The sequence below is a fragment of the Trichosurus vulpecula genome, chromosome 4 (assembly GCF_011100635.1).
Source record: "Trichosurus vulpecula isolate mTriVul1 chromosome 4, mTriVul1.pri, whole genome shotgun sequence".
Lineage (NCBI taxonomy): Eukaryota > Metazoa > Chordata > Mammalia > Diprotodontia > Phalangeridae > Trichosurus > Trichosurus vulpecula.
The window spans coordinates 224,985,372-225,002,693 of record NC_050576.1 but is presented as its reverse complement, the minus strand read 5'-3'; the positions used below and the strand labels follow the sequence as shown (position 1 = coordinate 225,002,693).

The window sequence follows — 17,322 nt, the reverse complement described above, 5'->3', positions numbered from 1 at the left end:
TCCTTTACATCTTTTTCCCTCGTTTCTTTGAAGTTCTTTTGAAGAACCTTTTGTTCTTTCAAATGAACTTTGTTATTTTTTCTAATTCAGTAAGATAATTTTTTAGTAATTTAATTGGGATGGCATTAAATAAATAGATTAGTTAGGTTAAATTGTCATTTTCAAAAAAAAAATTATATTGGCTTTACCTACCCATGAACAATAAATATTATTTCAATTATTTAGATTTGACGTTTTTGCATAAAAAGTGTTTATGTTTCTGTTCATCTAATTTCTATGTCTGTTTTGGCAGGTATAGTCTCAGATATTTTATCCTGTCTAGTTATTTTAAATAGTCTAAAACAATATTGAATAATATTGCTGACACATAGTGTAATTTCCTTACTCTTTTGATTAAACCTATTTTACTTTTTAACTTTGAGATCATGATAACTATCCCTGATTTCTTTACATAATACATTCTATTCCTGACCTTTATTTTATTTTCATGTGTATCTCTCATTTTTGTAGTATTTCCTGAAAGCAACATATTCTTGAATTCAAAATTTTAATGTATCAGTTAATGGCTACATCCACATTCTAAGCTATAATTATTTTCCTCCTCCTATTTTTCCTCACTGTCCTTCTCACCCGCCTCACTCCTCTGCCTTACTTCTACCTGCTAGTATTTTCTTGAGTGGTCTTTTGGACCTCCTTTTTCCATTTGGGTAATTCTGCCTTTCAAGACATTCTTCTCCTCCTTGGCTTTTTGGATCTCTTTTGCCATTTGAGTTAGTCTATTTTTTAAAGTGTTATTTTCTTCAGTATTTTTTGGGTCTCCTTTAGCAAGTTGTTGACTTGTTTTTCATGGTTTTCTCGCATCACTCTCATTTCTCTTCCCAATTTTTCCTCTACTTCTCTAACTTGCTTTTCCAGATCCTTTTTGAGCTCTTCCATGGCCTGAGACCAGTTCATATTTTTCTTGGATGCTCTTTGACTTTGTTGACTTCTTCTGGCTGTATATTTGGTGTTCTTTGTCACCAAAGAAAGATTCCAAAGTCTGAGTCTGAATCTGAGAGCATTTTCGCTGCCTGTTCATGTTCCCAGCCAACTACTTGACCCTTGAGCTTTTTGTCGGGGTATAACTGCTTACAGAGAGTACTTTGTTCCAAGCTTGAGGGGCTATGCTGTTGTTTTCAGAGCTACTTCTACACAGCAAGCTCTGCCACATCAGCCCTCCTCCTCCCCCAAGAACCACCAACCTGGACAGTGACTCAGATCTAAGCAGGCTCTGCACTCCTGCTCTGATCAGCCACTTAATTCCTCCTACCAGGTGAGCCTGGTGCCAGAAGAAACTGGAGCTGTAGCTCTGTAAGCAGCCTCAGAGCTGCACCACCTCTGCTGCCCCCGGGGCAGTGGCCCACCGTGAACTCCTTTCACTCTGTCCCCGTAGTTTTTTCCCACTAACCTTCTCTGTTGTCTTTGGTGTTTGTGGGTTGAGAAGTCTGGTCACTGCCACAGCTCACTGATTCAGGGCGCTAAGGCCTGTCCCACCCAGCTCTCGGTCTGGTTGGTCCAGGCACGGCCCATGCTGGGTTCCGCTCCACTCCTGTCCCAGCATGGTGCGATAGACCTTACCCAGCAACCATCCAGGCTGTCCTGGGCTAGAGCCCAGGTTGGGTTCTGCAGTTCTAGAATTTGTTGAGAGCCATTTTTTATAGGTGTTCGGAGGGTTCTGGGGGAGAGCTTTAGGCAAGTCCGTGCTTTCCAGCTGCCATCTTGGCTCCACCCCCTCCAAGAACCTTTTGTGCTTGGGACCATTTGACATTTCTCATTGAAAAAGGAGTGGCATTTTTAGCTCCATTGGATTTCTCTGAATATAAACCCAGATCTTCTCTACCCCCATAGTAGTTATCTATGGTTGGGTTCTTTGTCCTTTGCTTACTCATTTTTCTTTTTATTGTTTTTGTTTCTTTTCTTTTGAGCAGCTATTAGTGTAATCAAGTTCTAGTCCCAAGCTATGGGGAATAATACCCCAAGCTTCAGGTCCTTCTTACTTTATTTTCTGAGGTCCATCCTGGGGCTCAAACTTGGGCTGTCCTCTCCGCTCTTAAGCTATATCTAGGGCCCCCAGCCATGCTTTACTGGAAATGATCTTGCTCTCTTGCTCCCTTGCTCCCTGTGGTCCCTCAGGTGGCTGCAAACTACAGCTGTCCTTTCTGCCCTGGAACTTTGTAATATAGTTTGAAAACTGGTACTGCTTGGCTGCCTTCACATTTTTTTATTCATTTCTTTGAGATTGCTTTTCCTTTTTTCTTTCAGATGAATTGTTATGGTTTTATCTAGCTATATTAAATAATTTTAATAGTTTGATTGGCATAGAAGTGAATAAATAATAAATTGGCATGGGCTTGAATAAATAGTAAATTTACTTAGGTAAAGTTGTCATTTTTATTACATTGGTTCAGTTTACCCATGAGCAGTTTATATTTCTCCTCTCTTTATATGTGTGAAAAGTATTTGGTAATTGTGTTCCTACAGTCCCTTGGGTTTATCTTGGCAGGTAGACTCCCAAGTATTTTATATTGTTTGCAGTTATTTTAAAGGGAATTTCTCTTCTATCTCTTCCTGCTGGTTTTTGTTGATAATACATAGTAATGCTAATGATTTATGTGGGTTCATTTTGTATTCTACAACTTTGCTAAAGTTGTTTCAACTAGTTTATTTGATTCTCTAGGATTCTCTAAGCATACTATCATATCATTTGCAAAGAGTGATGCTTTTGTTTCCTCATTTTCTATTTTTATTTCTGTAATTTTTTTCTTGTCTTTTTGCTTTACTTAGAATTTTTAATACAATATTGAATAATGGTGTTGATAATGGACAAATGCTTCACCCTTAATCTTATTGGTAAGGCTTCTTGTTTCTTCCCATTACAGATAATGCTTGCTCCTGATTTAGGTAAATACTGTTTATCATTTTAAGAAAAGTTCCCTTCATACCTATGCTTTCTAATGTTTTAATAGGAATGGGTATTGCATTTTGTTAAAAAAGCTTTTTCTCAGAAGATGGCACAGTAGGTCAGAAAATTCCCAAGCTCTCAAGATTTTCCTCTACAAAAGAGATAAAATTGCACCTCAGGGCAGATATAGAGTGGTAAAAATAAAGAGTAGGGGCAGAATCGTCCTTCTGAGACAATTGGAGAAGATCTGAAAAAAAAAAATCCCAGGATGTGGTTTGGTCCTTGTGAAGATTAAACACCTCCAGGCTAGATTCACTGAAACAACAAGCAGCAAGCCCTGGGCTGAGCTGTGTTGAGAAGCTACCTCAGCCCCAGCCCCCAGACAGTGAGGACAGTTGGGCATTTGAGCTGGGGAAGATTGAGGGAACCTCTGCTGACAAGGAATGCCAGACCCAGCTGTGCTGCAGACATATGGCTGGGGCAAGAAGGAACCAACACACACCTACTGAATATAGAAGCAGTGGGGCGGGAATGCTGCTGGCTGTGGGCACTTACCAGAGGCTGGAGGTCTTGGTTTCAGTCCCAGGCCAGAGGGGAGAATTGAAGGAGGATCTGAGGCCAGAAGTACTATTCCCCATGCCCCAAAACTAGAGGCGATTAAAATGCACAGGCAAAGGAGAAAGAATTCAACCATAGTGAGCTACAGTGGGAATAGAGAAGACCAGAGTTTGTCCTCAGAGGACAGTGAAGCAAAGAAACCCTCTTCAACCCCAAAGAGTAATGTCAAATGGTCACCTGCCCAAAAAGAATTCATGGAAGAACTTTAAAAAGATTTTAGCAATCAAGTGAGAGATTTAGGTAAAAATTTTTAAAACTCCAAGAAAAACAAAATTATGAAAAGAAAGTCAGCCAATTAGAAAAAGAGATCCAGAATCTTAAGGAAGAAAATGACTCCTTGAAAATCAGAATTGGGCAAAGGGAAGCCAGTGAAGTTAAGAGATTAAGAAATAACAAAACAAAATATAAAGAATGAAAAATAGAAGAGAATGTGAAACGTCTTATAAGAAAAATTGATCAAGAACACATCAAGAAGAGAAAACCTAAGAATAATTGGACTACCTGAAAGCTGTGATCAAAAAAACTATCTTGATACAGTAATACAAGAAATAATTAAACTTGTCCTGAAGCATTAGAACAAGATGAGAAAGTAGAAATAGAAAAAATCCACAGATCACCACCTGAAAGAGATCCTATGAGGAAAACCCACAAGAACATTATAGTCAAATTCTGAAACCCCCAGCTTTAGGATAAAATATTATGAGCAACAAGAAAAAAACAATTTAATTATGGCCCTGCCACAATTAGAATCACAGAAGACCTAGCAGCAACAACACTGAAAGACTACAGGCCTTGGAACACTGTATATCGAAGAGCAAAGAACTGGGGTTCCAGCCAAAAATATCAAAGCTAAACATAATCCTGAATGAAAAAATAAAAATAGATATTTGATGAATTGTCAGACTTTCAGGACTTTGGTAAAAAAAAAAATAACAAAAACCTGAACTTAATAGAAGATTTGACCTACAAGAGCCAAGAAAAATATGAGGTACATACCAAAGACTAATAATTACTAGGGATTCCATAAGGACAGAATGTTTACCTTTGATATATGTCAAATGTAAAATGTATATCTAAGATTGTTATTAGTAATTGGGTAGCTCATAAGAAAGATTAGGGTAGACGTGAGTATAATATGACTTGAAAAAGTAAACCTGTTTAGGAACAGCTAAAAAGTAATTATACAAATGAGGTGCAAGAGGAAGAACTGACACAGAGGAATTAGGTGGAGGAGGAGGGCTGTTAGTTCTAGAAATCACTTTCATCAGGAATGAGTTCAAGAGGGAACAATACATATATATCTAGAAGAGTATAAAAGTCTCCTAAATTCAGAAAGCGATAAAATGCAAAGGCATAGGGAGTGGGGACAGGATAAGGAAGGGATCTCTAGAGGGGAGGGGGAGGAAATAGGTTAAGGCGGGTAGAGAAGGGTGTGTAGATTAATGAGAATGGGAGGATAAAGAGAGGATCCTTGGAGGGGGATAGGTTCAGTAATAGCAGGACAAAGTAGAGGGTAGAAGTGAAGTAGAGGAGTCAGGAGGAATAGGAAATAAGAGACAGGCACAAACATAAAACAAAGATCCGGAGTAGAATTTATTAGGGAAAGTATATGGTTTTATATATACATATATATATATATATATATATATATATATATACACACATACACATACATACATACATATATATGTATATGTGTATGTATCTATGTCTATATAAGTATATCCATGCTTAATTGTAGTCAGAGGGGAGGAAGGGGAAAAAAAGAACAAAGTGCACAGCAGAGAACAAGAGAAAACTTACAAGGAAGCAAAGATGGATAGCTCTCAACACAATGTGTAGTATTTATTACATAGGCTTTCTTGAAATGGAAATTTATTGCCATATATTTTGAATCCTCTCTTATGCTCTGTTGTGCACATGATGTGTTATTTTTTTTCCTTTCTTATTTTGTATTTAAATTTTAATATTTCCTGTGGCCCTTTGGGCATAGTTCCAAATTACTCTCCAAAATGGCTGGATCAGCTCACAACTCCACCAGCAATGTAACAATGTTCCAATCTCCCCACATCCTCTCCAGCATTTATCATTTTCCTGTTTTGTTATTTTAGCCAATCTGACAGGAGAGATGTGGTATCTAAGAGTTGTTTTGATTTGCATTTCTCTAATCAGTAGTGATTTAGAGCATTTTTTCATATGCCTATAGATAGCTTTAATTTCTTCCTCTGAAAACTGCCTGTTCATATCCTTTGACCATTTCTCAATTGGGGAATGGCTTGTATTCCTATATATTTGGCTCAGTTCCCTGTATATTTCAGAAATGAGGCCTTTATCAGAGATACTAGTTGTAAAGATTTTCTCCCAATTTTCTGCTTCCCTCCTAATGTTTGTTGCATTGGCTTTTTTTTGTACAAAAACATTTCAATTTAACATAATCAAAATTATCCATTTTGCATTTTGTAATGCTCTCTATCTCTTGTTGGGTCATGAATTCTTTTCTTTTCCATAAATCTGATAAGTAAACTATTGACCCAGCAATACCACTTCTAGGGTTGTATCCCAAAGAAATCACACAAGCGAGAAAAGGACCCATATGTACAAGGATATTTATAGCGGCTCTTTTTGTGGTAGCCAAGAATTGGAAATCAAAGGGATGCCCATCAATTGGGGAATGGCTGAACAAGCTGTGGTATATGAAGGTAATGGAATACTATTGTGCCATAAGAAATGGAGATGATACGGACTTCATAACAACCTGGAAAAACCTACATGACATAATGCTGAGTGAGCGGAGCAGAGCCAGGAGAACACTGTACGCAACCACAGATATATGGATTCCGTGAGGACCAACCCTGACAGACTTCACTCTTCTCAGCAACACAAGGTGCAGGCACAACTCCAAAGGACTCACGATGGAGAATGCTATCTACATCCAGAGAAAGAACTATAAAGTTTGAATGCAGATTGAGGCACACTTCATGCTCGCCTTTTTCTCTTCTCTTTTGTTTTTGTGTTTGGGTTGTTTTTTTTTTTGTTTGTTTTGGTTCTGTTTCTTCTTTCTCATGACTCATTCCATTGGTCATAAGTCTTCTCCGCAACTTGACTAGTGTATAAATTAATTCAATGCGAAGTTATTCGTGGTAGTTATATGAGATTCCATGCCGTCTTGGGGAGGGAGGGGGGAGGGAGGGGAGAAAATCTGGAACTCAAAATTATGTAGAACCGTCTGCTATAAACTAAAAATAAAATAAATATTAAAAAATAAATTTTAATATTTAAGTTTGTTTCTTTTTTATTGTATATTTAAGTTTTATAAAAACAAAATTAAAAAAAAAATTTTTAAAAAAGGGACAGGTAGGTAATGCAGTAGATAGAGCACTGGCCCTGGAGTCAGGAGGACCTAGATCAAATCCTGCCTCAGACACTTGATACTTACTAGCTTTATGATCCTGGGCAAGTCACTTAACCCCAATTGCCTCGCAAAACAAAAACAAAAAAGTTTAAAAATTTTTCTACATTTATTGATATCATATTTTTGTTGGTTTTGTTATTGATTTGGTCAGTTATGCTTATAGTTTTCCTAATGTTGAAGCAGCCCTGCATTCCTGGTATAAATTTCACCTGGTCGTAGTATATTATCTTTTTGATATATTGCTGTAATCTCTTTGCAAGTATTTTATTTAAAATTTTTGCATCACTGTTCATTAGGGAAATCATCCTATAATAGGAATATGGAAGGATTCCTTTTTACCTATTTTTTCAAATAGTTTATATAGTATTGGGATTGTTCCTTAACTATTTAGTAGAATTCATTTGTAAATCCAACTGGTCCTGGGTATTTTTTCTTAGAGAGTGCATTGATGTTCAATTTCTTTTTCTAAGATAATTATTTAAGTATTCTATTTCCTCTTCTGTTAATTTGGGCAATTTACATTTTTGAAAACATTCATCCATTTCACTTACATTGTCAGTTTTACTGGAATATAATTGAGCAAAATAACTTCTAATGACTTGTTTTAATTTAATTTTATCTTCATTGGCAGTACAGTCACCCTTTTCATTTTTGATACTGGTAATTTGGTCTTTTTTTTTAAACAAATTAACCAATGGTTTGCCTATTTTAATTTAAAAGAAAAAAACTAGTTTTACTTATTAATTCAGTGTGTTTTTCTTTCAATTTTATTCATCTCTCTTTTGATTTTCAGGAATTCCATTTTGGTGTTTAATTGGAGTTTTTTATTTGTTCTGTTTCTAGGTTGTTGCATGCCTAATTTATTGATGTACAAATGCAGAAATATACATTTTCCCCTAAGTATTGATTTAGCTGCATATTACAAATTTTGGTATGCTGTCTCCTTGCAAGCATTCTCTTTCGTGAAATTATTGTTTCTGTGATGTTCTTTGACTTATTCTTTAGGATTAGATTATTTAGGTTTCAATCAATTTTCATTCTTTGCTTCCATGGCCCTTTATTTTATTATGTTCTAAAAAGGGAGCATTTAATATTTCTGCTTTTCTGCATTTGTTTGTAAGGATTTTATGCCCTAATAAATGGTCAGTTTTTCTGAAGGTGCCATGCACAGCTGAGAAAAAGGTGCTTTTCTATTCCAATTCAGTTTTCTTCAGAGGTCTACCATATCAAACTTTTCTGTCATATCCTTAACTTCTTTTTTATTTGTTAGATTTATCTGGCTCTGAGAGGGAAAAGTTGATGTTCCCCATATTTTCTATTTTATTTTCCTATTTCCTCTGTAATTCATTTAACTTTCTTTATGAATTTAGATGCTGTGCCATTTGGTACATATATTTAGTATTGCTATTACTTCATTGTTTATGGTGCCATTTAGCAAAATGTAGTTTCCCTGCTTATCTCTTTAAAATAGGTCTGTTTTTGCTTTTTCGAAGATAATGATTGCTACCCTTCCCATTTTTACTTCATCTGAAACAATGGATTCTGTGTCTCTGCTTTCAAGTATTTTTAAATTTTTTTTCCTTAATTATATATAAAGCAAAACTTTTTAACATGTTTTTTAAAAAAAAATTGACTTCCAAAATTTCTCCCTCTTTTCCCCTTATCCCTCTCCTTGAGAAGGCAAGCAATGTGATATAGCTTATACATATATGCAGTCATGCAAAACATTTTCGTATTAGAGAAAAAACAGACCAAAAACCCAAGAATAATAGCAAAAAAAAAAAGTATGCTTTAATCTGCATTCAGACTTCATCAGTTCTTTCTCTGGAGGTGCATAATAGCATTTTTTTTTAATCACTAGAGGTTTGGAAGTTTTCTGTGCTTACAAGATCCAGAGAGGTGTGGTGTCTCCTCTACTGGTCTATGCTCTGCTCCTTACCCAGGAAGGGCCCTTGATCCCTTGCAACTGTAAGCTTTATTGTTGTCTTGATCTCTGGTGACAGAAAGTGCACCTCTCTGCCCTGGAACTGCCACTCAAAAGTGCAACTGCCAAATAGCACCTGGTCTTAAACCCTGTGTTAGCTGTCATCCCATCTCTTTCTAACCAGTTGTCTGATCCCTTACCATCTCTGGCTTGGGAGCATCCAAAGCTGCTGCTGCTGTTGCTACCTCCCAGGTCCACAGCTGGTATTACTCTGGGCTAGCTCCCATAGACCTCTCATAGATCTCTCCTTCCAATCTCCTAGTTGTCTTGGGCTGGAAAAAGTCTCACCCTTAACCTTTTGTTGGCTCTGCCACTCCAGAATTTGATTTGAAGCATTATTTTAAAGTTGTTTGGAGGGTAATGTTGGGAGGACTGGGCTGTATTGCTTCTTCTACTATATTGGCTCTGCCCCAGATGTCTAAGTCTCCTTTTAACATACAAATCCCATACATTATTTTCAAAACTGTCTTCCTTCTTTGTACTTACTTCAGAACTTTTTGTTCTATTTTGTGCATTTAAATTAATATTTCTATGCAACATTGTTGCTACCTTCCTTTCCCCCCTCAACCTGCTTTTCATGGGCAGTTTCTTCTCTGAGGAAACTGAGGCAAACAGAGATTAAGTGACTTGCCTAGGCATACACAGACACTATTATGTGTTAGAGGCTAGATTTAAACTCAGGTTTTCCTGACTCCAGACCTAACTCTATCCATTGTGCCACCTAGCTGCATAGAAATGATAGTTGAAACTGTGGAAATGAGTTGAAACCATGAAATGAGATCACCAAGTGAAACAGCCTAGAGGAAGAGGAAAAGACAACCCAGGATGGAACCTTGGGGGATACTCTTTGTTAACAGGTATGACTTGGATGAAGATACAGCAAAGGAAATTAAGGAGCAGTCAGACAGGTAGGAGGAGAATCAGGAGAAGCAGTGTTACAAAAACCTAGAGAGAATATTGAGAAGAGGGTGATCAGCCACGTTAATGGCAACACAGAGAGAAGGAAGTCCAACATTTTCATCTGGGTAGAATTTTATTTTGCTCAATTCAGTTCTTTGCTAATGAGTAATATTTGGAATAGCTTAAATATTTCTCTAAACCCCGACAGGTTTCAGAGAAATAGGTCAGAACATATACAAAGATGATGTAACTTGCTGTATTAGTGGTAGAACAGTGTTACCCCTATTCTGAAAATTGCACAGCATAGTTGTTTTCCCATCAACCAATCTCTAAAAATGTGGCTAAATTAGTTAAAATATGCTAATAAAGGCAAAGTCACAGGCCAAGTAAGCTATCAACTGAATAAATATTTACTGTTTGCTTCTGACTCAAGAACAGGAGAATATCAATCAGTAAATGTTTATTAAGTGCCAACTGTTTGCCTGGCATTCTGCAATGCCCTAGGGATATAACAGTCCAAGAATGAAAGGATTCTTTATGCAAAATGAGTTTACATTCTAATGGGGAAGACAAGTACATATACAGCATAAAGTTAATAAACATATATAGGACATATGTATACACATACCAAGTAGTTAAATACAAGGTGGGAAGGACAGTAGCTGTTGAGTGGATCAGGAAGGGCTTCATAAAGACAATAGTACTTGAGCTCCATCTTAAAGGAAGAGAGATTCTGAAGTACAGTTAAGTACAAAGGGCATTCCAGGCATGGAGGATGGCCATGAGTGAGTAACTGTGAGAAGACAAATCTGGCTGGATCAAACAGCGTGGGAACGAAAATAATGTGGACGCAAGATAGAAAAAGTAGGTTGGGGCTAGACTATGAATGGTTTTAAAAGCTAAACAGAGGTAATAGGAAGTTGTTGGAATTGGTTCAGTAAAGAAGTCACATGGTCATATCTGCATTAAAGGAAAATTACTTTGGCAGCAGTGTGTAGAATGGACTGCAGGGGTAAGAGACTTGAGGCAGGGAAGACATCTTTGGATTTAGATGTACAATTATTTCTTGTTCTCTTCATCCTTCAAAACCTAGCTTCAGATCCTATCCTTCATAAATTCTTTCCAAGTTTACTTCAACTCCAAAAATTATATCCTTATTGTGATACTCTCTGATGCTTATAAAGCTTTATCACACATTTGATTGTTGCTTTCAAATTATTTTCTAGCTGTTTCATATGTATGTTTTATCTCCCCAAGTAGACAGTATATAGGGATTATCTTCTATTTATTTTTCATAATAAATGCCTGTAGAAGTGATATATTCCGTTCTGCTGGAGTTCTGTCATCTAACAAGTGCAATGACTTCTTGCCATTTCTTCTCCATGCTGGCAGCCCCATTTTCATCAACTAATACACTTCTGCCATAAAACATGGATTGTCTGAATGTAGCACTCAACCAAAAGTTTGCCTTGAATACCTGGCATTAGACAATAATATTATTGTTAATAAGTTCTTAAATATAAGACAACTGACACAAAATCCATAACCTTAATTTTCTCCTTATGGAAAGCCCTCCTTTAAAACATGTAGTCATGATTAATATACCTTAGCGTTGTTTGTCCTAGGTAATTTTATCTGGAAGAAACTTACCAAGCTGCACTTAATCCTTTGTGCTCTGGGAACTATTAACTTGGGCTTCAACCTCTTCCCTCATACAGAAGGGAACCTCTTACATGAGGAGGAAGGCAGGTGAGCAGTAACTTTTGGTATGTTTGCTTTAAATAGAGAATTAAGAAATGTTTAATAGCTTCATGAAATGCTTTATTCTTGTTTTTAAATCAACTTTTTTTCAATGAACAAAAATTTGTTTTCTCTTCTTCCCACCTCCCCCTCCACATGGACTAAACAAATAAACAAACCCTTATAACATAATTGCAAACAGGCAAACAAATTCCCACATTGGCCATGACTCATTCTACACCCTGAGTATATCAACACTCTTTAGCAGGTAGGTAACATACTTCGTAATTGCATTGTTCTAGTTCTGCTCACTTCACAGTGCATCAGTTCATAGAAGTTTTTGGAAGTTTCTCTGAATCTGTTCTGTCACCGTATCTTACAGCACAATAGTATTACATTATATTCATATACTATCATTTGTTTAGCCATTCATTCCTCAATTTCTGGACAACCCTTTAACAGTTCTTTGTCTACAAAACAAAGCTGCTATAAATATATCTCTCTGGGATATAGGCCTAGAAATGATATTGCTGGGTCAATGGGTACACACAGTCTAGTAATTTTGGGGGGATAATTCTAAATTACTTTCCAAAAGGATGATCAGGTCACAGCTCCACCAAAAATACAATGATGTAGTGTCTTACCTTTGCATACAGCTTTAATTTTCAAAGCATTTTTACATTATAGCACATGATTCCTACAATATCCCAACGGACTAAGCATGACAGGTTGTATCCCTATAATGAAAGTGAACAGATGATGAAGCTGGCATTCAAATCCAGGTGTTCTGACTCCAACTCCAGAGGTCTTTGAACTGTACCACAGTGCCTTTCCTGAGTATCCATCCATCATGGAACTGAATCAAATCTCTCCAATGACAAGCAGAAAAACTCACCACTCTAGTAATATGCAATCCTATGAGCTCAACAAATCCTTAAACAGATTCTGATGCAAAGAATCATAAATGATTCACAGTATTTTGGATTGTCTCTGTATACTATTTCAATGGCTTCTTTTTCAGCATTCTATTTCAGTTCTAATTCAAGCTAAATTCTCAGTAATGTCTGAGTTTAATCAGCCAACTGAATAGTAATACTTGAGGCCTAACACTAGTGAAATTTCCTTGGTTTATGCCTGTTCCCTATGCCCTTAGTAGTCTTCTCCTGTCAGTCATTCCTAATGCTTATTTGTACATGTCCCCACAACTCACTGAATTTACCTTTCATCAACCTCTATGGCTAATATTCTACTTTTATTCCCATAATCCATATCTATTATATCCATATCTGTTGAAACCCAAGAGACTTTATAGGTGAATTTTACCCACTAGTTTCTATTTCTGCCTCCAGATCCAGTCTAATACAGCCTAGATCCCAAGCTGCCACAAGCTAAAAAGTTACTGCTTCATTGATGAATCTGAAAATAGACTATATAGTATATAAAATTTTTGAATGGTGCCAGTGAGCAGAGTATATTTAATCTGTTGTCAAGAAAGGAAATCACCAGATGGGATGCCTCTAGCTTTGTCAAGTGCTATACCCATACCCACTAACTTTGGCTTTGAGTAGTCTATTTCCTACCTTATGTAAAAGTTAAGAGACACATTTGATCATAACTCATGCTATATAACTCCATCTAAAAGAGCATAAACTCTTTAAGTCATCACAAATTCCTCTTCTCCAGTAGTCACCCCTCCTTACTACCAGACAACTAACTCAATCTCCAACATTAAATGTGCAATAAACAGTTCTTGAAATTTGATATGTCCTTATTACAGTACTTTTTTTTCCTCTAGATCTATAAATTCACCTTTGTAGAGGACTTCCCATGAAAAATGTCCTTTATCAGATAGATAACAATTTGAATTTATATCGAATCGTTATCTCATTTCATCCTTAAAATAGTCCCATGAAGTAGGTCTATTATTCCCACTTTATGGGTGAGGAAACTGAGGCTGAGAAATTAATTTAATGACTTGCCCTGGCTCATACAGGTACTAAGTGTTTGAGGTGGGATTTGAACTTAGGTCTTCCTGACTCCAGTTCAACATCAAGCTGCCTCAATACCAATGCAGTCTTAGAAAATTGTCTAGAGGTCGAGAAGTGAAGTAATTTGCCCAGGGTCATGTTGCCACTGTGCAACAGAGCCAATTTTAAAAATGTATAATCTTTCATATTAGGAATACTATTTTTTTAATGTTTGTAGGAAACTGGAATCCATTTCCTTGGTTCTTGTTCAGTAGCATAGTGCCTGGCATATATTAGGTTCATGATAAATTCCTGTTGAATGACTGATTTAACCTTTTTGCTTATATTGTTTTTTGTTTCTTCTTCACAAATAAAGTTGAGAGTCACTTTTATCTTATATTGGATTTTGTATGAATAAAATGATTGATAAATCATCATCATTAAGGTGGGAAACATCCCTAAGAGTTGATATACATTGAGGGTAGGTCAATCAGAAATTAGTATTACAGGAATCTTGGCTGCAATAACTAATTTGATGTGCTTTTCATTTTTTACCACTTTAAAGATATAAAAAATACTGTACTTTTTCCTCTTAGGGAGCTGTTTGGACTTGGGATTATTATAGTATGGCTGAGTCTTTGCCACATCTCAACAAAGTAAGTTTTCATCCCATTAGTTTAAAATTAAGGCGCCTCAGGACTAGCAAACCAAGTGCCATTCATGAAAATGTTAGTGAGAGAAAGACTCTGCTTTTCTAGAGGAAGCTAATGCTAGTTGAGACTATTAATACAAGCTGTCTTTCTGTACAAGTTATGTTACAAGAAGTGCCACAGTTATTAGCACTTTTGATGAGATAATTTCAAATTAAAACAATAACACTGATTTTTTGCTTCTTTCTAGAAATCCAGTTGGTAGAAGAGTTCAGTTGGTTGTTGCCACTGCTATTTCTCTTTGCCCATTTATCACGTGGTTCTACATACATATAAACGAAGAGATGCGATCCACTTGGCCGACACATTGCAAGACAGCCATTTAAATGAATTTTACCATCCTTTTTATAAGTCTTATCACATTAAATTTGATTACAATCTAGTCAATTTAAGTACTTCATATGATTTAAGATATACTAATAATATTAATGAAGGGTTTTGACCCAGGAGCTCTTTAAGATTGACTGAGTTAGACCGACAGTCTAAGACTAGATAGAAATGAGAAGACATTGGAAGCCTTTTCTAAAAGCGAAAGTGCTATGAGGTAGTAGAAAGAATGTTGAACTGAGTCATGGGGTTTGACTGCTACTCTGAAATATTATAACTTACTGTGAGACAAGTCATTTATCTTCTCTGGGCCTATTTCTTCATTTTTTAAAATGACAAAAACATTACATGTACTATTCACAAAGTTGTGAAGAAAGCTCTTTGTAAACACCTTTGTAAGCACCTTAAAACACAGGCTGTGTTACATGGGCAGCTGGTCAACTTCTTATTTCCTCATCAGAAAAAGGAAGTATCTCCCCTACCTACCTCATAAAATTATTTTGTTGATTAAACAAGCTAACATTTTATACTCAAAAGTATAAAGGCACTCTACAAACTCAGGGTAGCATTATTATTACCTGGGTTGTAAAATTTAAAAAGAACATGTTTGGTTCTTTTTTACTATCAAGAGAGAAAATATAGGGCCTTATACATAGATTCCCAGGAAATCATTTGCTGAGTGAACATGAAAAGATGTTTTCTGTAATTTTTAACAGAATTGCACATAGAGAAAAAGAAAATGATTAAATTGATAGCTAGACAAATTTCATTAGCAAGTTGCCTTATGAAGCAACAAACTGCATTCTATAAGAGGTTATGAGTAATCAAATACTCATTGATCTTTTAATAAAATTGTGACATCGATGGCTGTGATAGTCGTATGAACAGCACTTACTTCATACACATCTGATTTTGTTTGTCACATCTGACATGAAAAACAGCCTTATGCAAACTGGCAAATAGAATTTGACCAAACAATGAAATTACCTTTTAAAGCTTACTTTATGTATGAAAGAGAGTAAGGCTTTTTTAGTTTCTAAATTTTTCTGCTTTAACTCAAAGTGTTCTTTTTAAAAAGCCTCAATTGAATGGTTCTTTGCCCGGGGACAGGTCTCATTTGCCAAATTGTAAATAGGTTAATTTCAGCCTTCTTAATATGTGCCAGTTTGCCTCAAACACTCACCATTTTTCTAAGGAGGGTGTAATAGTGAATAGAAAATTCACTTCTACAGTGGGGACAGTATATGCAAGGTATAGTCCTGTACCCTGGGATACAGAGGTGAAAAAATATATACAGTCCCTACCCTCAAGGTACTTAGAACATGATAAACAACATGATGTAGTGGAAAGAGCACTGAAGTTGGAATCAGAAGTCCTGGGTTCAAGTCAGTTAAGAAAACAGGGTCAGACAGGTTATCTGCAGGATGGAAATAATAGGATAATAGATTTAGAGTTGGAAAACATGTTAAGATATGATCTAGTCTGATTTTATTAGGGAGACTGAGGCCCAGAGAAATTAAGTGACTTGCTCAAAGCCCACAGAAGTAGCAGAGCTAAATTCCAACCCAGATCCTCAACTACCAATCCAGCACTTTCCACTACCCCAAGCCTCAGGTTTTATGGAAGTGTTTTGCAAAATTGAAAGCTGAGTTTTGAAGCAGTAGTCAAAACTATTGTATATTTTGGATAGTGTTACCATGGGTGCAATAGAGGTGGTAACAGCTGAACCACTTGGCCAAGGACTCTGCCAGATCTTCAGTTACAGCTGAACCCACCAGGCAGGTGTCTCTGCTTCTTCATGTTCTGTGTAGACTGGTCTGGGATAAGGCTGGCCAGGTTCTTTGTCTTTTGGAGCTACACTTCACCCTGGCAGAGGAGATACTGCATTCTTTTGACCTATCGACTACAACATAGTTTTATGGATGGTGGAACACTAGAGGGAATGGGACCACAACCATGGATAGACAGATACTCTGGAGATGAACCTTAAAATCTTATGCTTTGGCTTTCTGCTTTTTCAAAATGGTAAACATTTCACTATTATTTTTAACATTTATGTAAAGTCAATTTTTCTGCTGTAGCTGTTATAAAAACAAAATATCAAACTTGATTAATAGTTTCCCCCTCTTTTGCTTATTTTCAGTCTTTCCCTGTCTACTGGCCACTTCCCTACTGCCTAAAAACATGCCTATATCTCCTTCATCCTTACTTGTTTCATTTATCCCTACTACCAATTTGCCCATATCCCTCCTGCCTTTTGTGGCTAAATTCCTTGAGAAAGCCATCTACAAGAGATGCCACTTTCCTTTCCTCTCACCCTCTTTCTTCTCAACTCTACAATCTGATTCCAACCTCATCATTCAACCAAAACTGCAACATCTTAATTGCTAAATCTGAAGATTTTTATTAGCCCTTATCTTGGAGATATTTAAAAAATGTCTGACTGACTGACTAGCTGGCAGGCAAATAATTAGATTTAGCAATATCATCAACGACATGCCATGTTTTAGGAAACTTTGCACCAAAAAAATGAGCCTATTCTTCACAACAATGATACCTCAACAGAATGTTACCTTGATAGCAAGAGACTTTAGTTTTGTCATTATTTTCCCAGTGTGTAATACAGTACCTAACATAGGTGCTTAATGCTTGCTGATTTATGATTATTTTAATAAATAATAAGCGTGAACACTGTAAAAGATTTTATTATCTAAAGGCTGTTA

The 17,322-nt window shown here is 36.4% G+C and overlaps 1 protein-coding gene across 1 annotated transcript in view; it reads left to right on the top strand.

Moving 5' to 3' along the window:
* Positions 1-17,288, top strand: part of TMEM220 (transmembrane protein 220) — a 36,616-nt gene extending 19,328 nt beyond the window's left edge. Inside the window, exons 4-6 of the mRNA XM_036754620.1 lie at positions 11,481-11,604; positions 14,159-14,218; positions 14,463-17,288. Coding sequence (XP_036610515.1) covers positions 11,481-11,604; positions 14,159-14,218; positions 14,463-14,598 — 320 coding nt within the window. The 3' untranslated portion in view covers positions 14,599-17,288. The remainder of the gene's footprint in view (positions 1-11,480; positions 11,605-14,158; positions 14,219-14,462) is intronic.
* The last annotated feature ends 34 nt before the right edge of the window (positions 17,289-17,322 follow it).